A 9,023-nucleotide genomic window follows, 5' to 3' on the forward strand; every position below is an offset into this window, starting at 1 on the left:
AAAATATTTCCTTATAACATCATTGAAACTGCTAGAAAGTAATAACTTCCGTACGATACAGCTGAAGTTTTATAAAAATCTTTGTACATTATAGTTTTATCGAATAAAACAAAAGTTAGGGTTGCCATACTATGGAGGCAGTTCATCCATGAGAAAAACTTTATCAAATCTGTTTTTAGATCTTCAATTCTCTCTTAAGATGTTATTCAGAGCTTAGATTTGAAGGTTCAATGATAAAAATCATTTATTTATTCTATTTACCTATTATTTTAAGATGGAGGCATTTTACAAACATGATGGGGGCATACAAAAACACTCTATTATTCCACTAAATAATCATTATTAAACCTCCACAAAAGCTGAAATATGTATAATTTCTTAAGTTCATTTGAGTTAGAAACAAAAACCATCCTAGTTTTTGTTTTAAGCTTCTTTACGTATAATTTTTAAAAGTCGAAATATTACATCAAAATGTATCAAAACCTTGTATGATTTTTTAAATTTTTTTGAGTTTGTAAATTCATAAAATTCTTTCTTGCCTTATGTTCTAAGCGTATCACCCTCAAAATGCATTGGTCAGATAAGTTGTCCAATCAGCCATTTCATCAAACAGCCGTAGGGTCATTTAACCCGATAGGCCCATTTAGGAAACCTTTCCCCTACAATTTTTAGAATCTCATTTTTTAATATGAACCATACAATTGCTGAACTAAGCCAAAAGAAAATTGGGGTGGGTGCTTAGCTCAATTGGCAAGCGCGTTTGACTAGTAAGCCAGACTATCAGGGTTCGATTCCCACTGCCCCCCAACTTAGGTTAAGGAAATTTTGTGAGTCTACGGACATAAAAATGAACACAAAACATGTATTGTACCTAATACACACAGAAACAAGAACCAAGAAATTGTAAACTCTAAGGAGTATAAAAGAAAAATTGTAAACTCTCCAGAGTATAAATCGAATACCGCTGGTCAATATAGTCTCAGTAACTGGACCATTAATAGGAGCTTTTCCGATAAAGCAGTTCCGAGTCGTGCTAAAAATAGCATCGGCGACTAGAAAAGAAGAAGAAGAAGAAGAAGAAGGAAGAAAGTTAGTTTTCAAAAAAAAAAAAAAAAATCCACTAACGACGCCGTCTAAGTCTGTGTAGTCGGTAGAGGGAAAAGAAGTGCAGCACATGTGATGATTTGTTTTACGGAGACCGGCTGTACGCCATCCCTCCACAAATCTCAAGCTGATTATTTGGGGGTAAGAATGATGTGGCATGAAAATCACTTTGGTAAATGATGTGGCCACTTGAAACCTATGTTCCTACTCTCTTGAAATGCCTAAGTTTTCTATTGAAACTCCTGATTCATCCTAAAGGCCTCCGAACGTTAAAACTGATTTTAAACTAAGCGAAATGTTTCAACAAAATATTCTGTTCTGTATAGAATTAATTTTTAAATTTAATATTCCTTGAAAGATCCATTCCAATGTTCCATAACTTTGTAACTTTTCCGTATCTAATCTCTTAAAGTTCCTGTTTCTAACTGAACTTTCTCTTAATACTTTATTTTGCCATATGATCCAGTCAACGACAAATGAAAGAGCAAGTTTTTTTTCTCGAATCCGTGAACTCAAATCCCTGATCTGATTAAAGGCCTCTCATAGATTATTCATTGAATATTTCAATTTTAAATTGAATTTGAATACCTATCTGTTTGTAACCCATTTTGAAATTTCATAAATTGAAACTATATGAAAAGATTAGGATTTTTGATATACCACGGTTAAAATAAAAGTTATGTTCAATATATCAATGGAGTATATATTTGAAGATTAAACTAAAAAAGCTGGAATTAACTCTTGCAAAAAAGAGAACTATGAATTGTCGAATAATTAGAAGAATTTGGGTGATCATAAATAATATTGCGTCGCGCGATAGAAGGATAATTGATGAAAATATACCAAAAACATGAATAACAAATGCAACAGGGTTTCTTAAAATATTTTCAAATCTTTTAAGAAAATTTTCCAAAACGACAAAAAAAACCATTTCAAAAACTATAAGCTTTTTCAGATAAATTAGTGAGGAAGCAACCTTCAAATGGATTCATACTAAAAGATCTTAATACTGGAATTCTTAGCTTGGATAAATTTGATGACCCCAACTCGGGTATGTTTTGTTCCTTTTTTACCCTCGAGAAAACCATAGGTGGCACACATTTTTTTTCGATTTAGTAAATTCCAATACTGAACAAATTTGTTTGGCCCATTTAACTATCCACATTGTCAAAACCAGCCACTTCTATCCAAACGGAACCAAACCTGCAAAAAAACACATCAAAGCAATCCTCCGTTTTTTTCGGTATGCCAGGTTCTTTAAAATATCCAATCCACACATTCAAAAGAATCATAAATGAATTCTTTTGAGTTTATTTCATTAACATAATACTGAAACCCAAAAAAAAACCCAAAATTTAACTTTCCCTGCCAAGAAAAACAAACAATTAACACAATATTTTCCGTTTCTCGCACTGCATGGTAACCAAAAAATTGCCATTGGCAAGACTTAATCACCGGTTCTTTTTATATGTTACCACTTATTGATTTTTCTCGGTGTGTAAAACAACTATTTGTTATCTTTACGTAATGTTTCGGGTTACTTCTCTGTTCGTGCATACACGAATTTGGGTAACCGCGAACCTCCCGGTGATCCATTCAACTGAGCGCAGAGTTTTAGCAGTGGGAGTGATTCGGCATGCTGTGAGTTTTTCGGGAGTTAGGAAACATCAAGAGAAAAAAGAGGAGTTTCCGGCATCCCTAACTTATAAAAGGGGGCTTAAGCAGTCATGTGTTTCTCTTTTTTGTGCTGAAGCTTGAAACGTCAACATTAGCCGGCGAACACATTGTTTACCTTGGGAATTGTTATTGGAAGAACCTAGAAAATTTTTGTAAAGTAAAATTAAGTAAATTAAGTGTAAATAAATAGTTAATTCATTAAAGCTAGTGAGAACAGTAAAAATAAAAGTTGAATTAGTGAACTACCAAAACGAAAGTGTACTTACCTGCCCGAACCGAACCTGAAAGAAAAATTTACTTGGAAGAATACTCACCGAAACTTACCTGGACGCCCGAAGAAGTTACTTACCTGCCCTGCTGCAAAGGAAAAGGAGATCCATTCCGTCGATTCTAAAGGTACTTCCATATGGTCCTTCGAACCGGATGCCCGTCGAACTCCGCGCATCCGGAACCTCTACGCGTTTAACGGAAGACGTCATCTACACCATCACGTTTCCGGAGTTGGATTAGTTCCTGTTGATAAAAGAATACAAGGCAATCTAATTGCCTTTAGAAGGTAATTATAATTCCATTAACCTTTCACAAGTGTCGTTTGTGCTCCGCTGGTTTTTCGATTTCCAGACCATTCAGCGTTGGAAATGGCTTCGGAAAGACGAATCAAGTCTCTCAAATTGAGGATTCGGAGCCTGGAAACATCCTTCAACCTCATCAAGGTTTTCGTCGACAACTACGACGAAGACACCCAATCGGTTGAAGTTCCCGTGAGGCTCGAAAATCTCGCTGTTCTTTGGACAGATTATTCCAAAACTCAGGCTGAGCTTGAAGCATCCGATGTCGACGACATGGCAATCGTCGAGCAGCAGTTCAAGCAGCGATCCCAGTTTGAAACGGAGTATTATCGAGTGAAAGGTTTCTTGCTGGCCGTAAATAAACATGTTTCGACTCCGTACACTCATCCTGTTCAGTCACATGCGCACTTCCCTGCTTCATCTCAGATCCGGCTACCCGACGTAAAGCTCCCTGTGTTCAATGGGTCATTAGAGCAATGGTTGAACTTCCATGACCTGTTCGTTTCTTTGGTGCACTCTTCAAGTGATTTGTCGAACATCCAAAAGTTCTATTATTTAAGATCTTCTTTGAGTGGCGATGCACTGAAGCTGATTCAAACCATTGCAATCAGTGCTAACAATTATCCCGTGGCTTGGAACCTGCTTGTAGAGCACTTTCAAAACCCGTTGCGTTTGAAACAAACTTATGTTGACTCGTTATTCGAATTTTCACAACTTAAAAAGGAATCAGCTTCAGATCTTCATTCGTTGGTCGAAAGGTTTGAAGCCAACGTTCGAATCCTGAAACAGCTTGGAGAAAGAACTGAGTATTGGGACGTGTTGCTTATTCGAATGCTGAGTATCCGCCTTGATTCTACAACTCGTCGAGATTGGGAAGAATTTGCGTCTTCGAAAGAGTCAACAACATTTCAAGATCTTGTAAGCTTTCTTCAACGACGAGTTACGGTTCTGCAGTGTATGAGTAATGGTCAGCAAGAGTGTTCAGCAACGTCTTCAGCGAAAAAATTGACTTCTCGTCCTCCACTTGTTAGCCACGGAGCTACTCAGCTCAATTATCGCCAGTGTTTCGCTTGCTCCGATCATCATCCATTGTACCAGTGTTCTGTTTTCTCCAAAATGACTTCCGAAGACAAAGAGAAACTCGTGCGCCGCCAACAACTTTGCCGAAATTGTCTACGGAAGGGTCATGTGAGTCGAAACTGTTCGTCGAAAAACACCTGTCGGAAATGCCGAGGTCGACACCACAGCCAGCTTTGCAGCGATGATCATTCTCAACAAGAGCGCAACAAGCAACGAGTCGAATCAACCTCAACAACGGAGACTGGTGCTACTAGCGAAGCAGCCTCACCATCACTATCAGCAGCGATTCATAACCCAGAAGCTGGTCTCCATCCCAACAAGGTGATTCTCGCAACAGCTGTGATCACTTTGGTCGACGATCACGGCAATTCACACGCAGCAAGGGCACTTCTGGATTCAGGAAGCGAGTGCAGCTTCATTACCGAGTCGTTTTCTCAACGGCTTCAGAGTCGTCGCGAAAAGGTTCATCTCTCGATCTCCGGAATTGGGCAATCGTCTACACAGGCTCGGCTAAAGCTCCGCACTACAGTACGCTCTCGGACTACGAGGTTTTCCACCATCGTCGAGTTACTTGTTCTTCCAAGGCTCACCCTAAATGTGCCCTCAACAACCATGGACATTTCGAGGTGGAGTCTTCCGGAAGGAATTCGTCTAGCCGATCCAGCGTTCTACCAGACGAATCCCATCGACGTAGTTCTGGGCGCTGAAATCTTCTTCGACGTCTTCAAACCGTCAGGCAGAATATCGCTTGGAGGTGGCCTCCCAATGTTGGTTAATTCGGTCTTTGGCTGGGTGGTCTCTGGGAAAGTAATGCAGTCCAATCACATCAACACCGTTTCCTGCAATGTCGCTACTGTTTCGGACATCTATCGTTTCATGCAACGTTTTTGGACCATTGAGGAAGAGAGCGCAGTTCCCAGTCTCTCGGTTGAAGAAGCAGCTTGCGAGGAGCATTTTCGTCGAACAGTTCAACGTGCTCCAGATGGCCGGTACATTGTGCGATTGCCTTTGAAGGAGGCTGCGGTCAACATAGGCGACAACCGCAACACTGCACGACGTCGATTTTATATGATTGAATCTCGTCTTCAACGCAACAAAGAGCTACAGATTCAATATCGGGACTTCATGGCGGAATACGAAACCCTCGGCCACATGCAGCGTGTGGCGGACACAGCTGAATCCGTTTCTTCCCGGTATTATCTACCTCATCATCCCGTAATTCGAGAAACAAGCTCTACTACAAAGGTGCGAGTTGTGTTCGACGCCTCGTGCAAATCAGCAACCGGAAAATCCCTGAATGATGTGCTTATGGTAGGCGCAGTCATCCAGGACGATCTGAGAGCCATCATTCTGAGGTCCAGGCTTCACCAGATCATGCTCATCGCTGACATCAAGCAAATGTATCGTCAGATACTGGTAGACGACAGAGACATCCCACTTCAGCGGATTTTTTGGCGGAACTCCCCGGAACAACCGCTAGAAACCTTCGAGTTGAAAACAGTCACCTATGGTACGGCCAGCGCACCGTTTCTTGCTACCAGGGTCCTCCAGCAACTAGCCGAAGACGAAGAGACGAGCTTTCCCGAAGCAGCCAAGGTCCTCAAGAGAGATGTGTACGTAGACGACCTCTTCACCGGCGGAAGTTCTCTAACGAAGGTAGCTGAGCTACGGGTTCAACTTGACCAGTTATGCAGGAGAGGTGGATTTGAATTTCGAAAGTTTGCCTCTAATTGTGAATCGGTTCTCGACGGCGTGTCTCCTGATAGACGTGCAATTCAATCCTCGGTCGAACTTGCAGCAGACCAGTGCATCAAAACCCTTGGCCTACACTGGGAACCAACAGCTGACAACTTGCGGTTCCACATTCAACTACCGAAGCAACCACCAGACACCCTCATGACGAAACGAATCGCTCTGTCGCAAATCGCTCAACTCTTCGATCCTTTAGGTCTGGTTGGGCCAGTAATCGTAACCGCCAAAATCTTCATGCAGACGCTGTGGAGCCTTAATTCCGAAGACGACAAACCTTGGGGCTGGGATCAACCGCTGCCAGATTCTCTCGCCACCTACTGGATCAAGTACTACTCGCACTTGCCTCTGCTTGAGCAACTAAGAATCCCTCGATGTGTTGTTTTGCCCGATCCATCTAACGTTCAGCTTCACCTATTTTCGGACGCATCGGAACAAGCTTATGGCGCCTGTGCGTATCTCCGATCGACCGACGCGTCCGGCAATATTCTGGTAACCTTGTTGACGGCCAAATCGAAAGTTTCACCATTAAAAAAGCGCAGCATTCCTCGTCTCGAACTCTGCGGAGCACTAGAAGCGGCTCAACTGTATCAAAAGGTCTGTTCTGCTTTCGGATCGAAGTTCACTACGTTCTTCTGGGTCGATTCTACAACCGTTTTAGCCTGGCTTAAGGCTACCCCGTCAGTATGGACTACGTTTGTGGCAAATAGAGTATCCAAAATCCAGCTTGCAACGGTAGACACTTCCTGGAACCATGTTGCAGGGCAACAGAACCCAGCAGACCACATCTCTAGAGGCATCGAGGCCGAAACGATTCTCTCGTGCGACCTTTGGTGAAAGGGTCCACAATGGCTCCAATCTGAATCATCTTTGTGGCCTGTGAATCAGCTTGACCAATCGTTTGAAACGCAGCTTGAATCCCGATCTTCCTCGAATCAATTTCTGGCATCAACAGCAGTGTCCCTACCATCAGGACCTTCCTTCGTCGACCTTCACATCGAACGGTTTTCATCCTTCCAACATTTGTTGCGAGTAACGGCATTCTGCTTAAGGATTTCTTCGAATCGCCCCAGCAAACGACAGGAATTGACCAACAATCTGTCGACGACCGAAATACAGAATGCAGAGTTCGCCTTAATTCGGTTAGTCCAGCTCCAGGAATTCGCCAGTGACGTCAGTGCTCTTCGTCAGTCGAAACCCATCCCACTCAAATCACGGCTTCGATGGTTTACCCCCTTCCTCGATCCAAATGGGGTAATGCGTGTGGGTGGCAGGCTTGACAGAGCGCCAATGACGTACGACAGCAAGCACCAGATCCTGCTCCCATATCACCATCGCTTTTCGACTTTACTCGTCCAATGCTACCACGAACGTAACTTGCATGCATCGCCACAACTGCTCGTTGGACTTCTTCGCCTACGATACTGGATCATAGGGGCCAGAAATTTGGCCAAAGTCATCGTACATCGCTGCACCATTTGCTTCCGAGCTCGCCCTAAATTGGTGGAACAATTTATGGCTGAGCTGCCCAAGGAACGGATCACAGCCACTCGTCCATTCACGGTAACGGGGGTTGATTACTGGGGCCCAATACTTCTTAAACATCCGCATCGTCGAGCCTCACCCACTAAAGCATTTGTAGCAGTTTTTGTATGCTTCTGTACTAAGGCTGTTCACATCGAACTGGTTTTCGATCTGACAACAGCTAAATTTGTACAAGCCTTGCGAAGATTCGTCGCTCGCCGAGGTCCGCCTTCTGATATCTACTCTGATAACGGACGAAACTTCCTCGGTGCGAAAAATGAGCTAAAACGGCTCATCCGTCAATCAGAGTATTCACACAAATTGGAACAGGAGTGCTCTGACTGCAAAATCAGATGGCACTTCAATCCTCCAAGAGCCTCCCATTTCGGGGGATTGTGGGAATCTGCCATTCATTCCGCTCAAAAGCATTTTATCCGCGTCGTCCGGGACCGACCGCTCTTCTACGATGACATGCAAACTCTTCTGTGCCAGATCGAAAGTTGTCTAAATTCTCGGCCTCTTGTTCCACTGAGCGACGACCCAACTGATTATGAGGCATTGACACCCGGACACTTCTTGGTTGGCACGTCGTTGAAGGCTGTTCCTGATGAAGAGTTCACCGAAATACCGTTCCATCATTTGAAGAAATGGCAACAAATTCAAAAATTGGTCCAGGATCTGTGGCGGCGATGGCACCTGGAATATTTAAACATATTACAACCCAGAAGCAAATGGATGCACTCACCTGTTTCGATAAAGGAGAACCAGCTCGTCCTCCTAAAAGAAGAAAACATCCCACCGATGCGCTGGCCAACAGCCAGAATTGTCCAGACTCACCCAGGAAGCGACGGAGTTATCAGAGTGGTCACTCTGAGAACAGCAAAGGGCTCGTGCACACGACCGGTGTCTAAAATTTGCCTGCTGCCGATTGCACCATCGTCGGAGGAAGCAATCAAACCATCCGGCGCTGAGCAATCAACAACAGACGAAATTTCTGCCAAAGGAGAGCTCCAACTTTCGGATCCATCGTAGAAATATTAAATCCAAGGCACTTTGTGACTTGGATCAGGTGAGTTCCTGTCCAAGTCCATTTCACAATCAAAATTTCGCTACTGGGGTCTATTTTTGCAGCACATTTTCACACCCCGCACTTTCATTCATCGAGCACAACACCAGCCGCAAGCACCGTCGATTCCTGTTCAAATTGAATCCTTTTCAAGGCACAATCCGATTTTGGAACAGGTGAGCCCCTGTCCAATCTTATTTACCTTTTTTAGGAAGCGCTACCGGGTCTTAAAATTTTGCAGACGTAAACAACAC

General features: G+C 43.2%; 1 protein-coding gene across 1 annotated transcript; it reads left to right on the plus strand.

The window, feature by feature from the left end:
* The first annotated feature begins 3,419 nt into the window (after positions 1-3,419).
* Positions 3,420-8,735, plus strand: LOC129742857 (uncharacterized). The gene is made up of 2 exons (XM_055734801.1): positions 3,420-7,012; positions 7,253-8,735. The coding sequence occupies exons 1-2, from the start codon at positions 3,420-3,422 to the stop codon at positions 8,733-8,735; spliced, it is 5,076 nt and encodes a 1,691-aa protein (XP_055590776.1).
* The last annotated feature ends 288 nt before the right edge of the window (positions 8,736-9,023 follow it).

This window comes from Uranotaenia lowii, chromosome 2 (genome assembly GCF_029784155.1).
Source record: "Uranotaenia lowii strain MFRU-FL chromosome 2, ASM2978415v1, whole genome shotgun sequence".
Lineage (NCBI taxonomy): Eukaryota > Metazoa > Arthropoda > Insecta > Diptera > Culicidae > Uranotaenia > Uranotaenia lowii.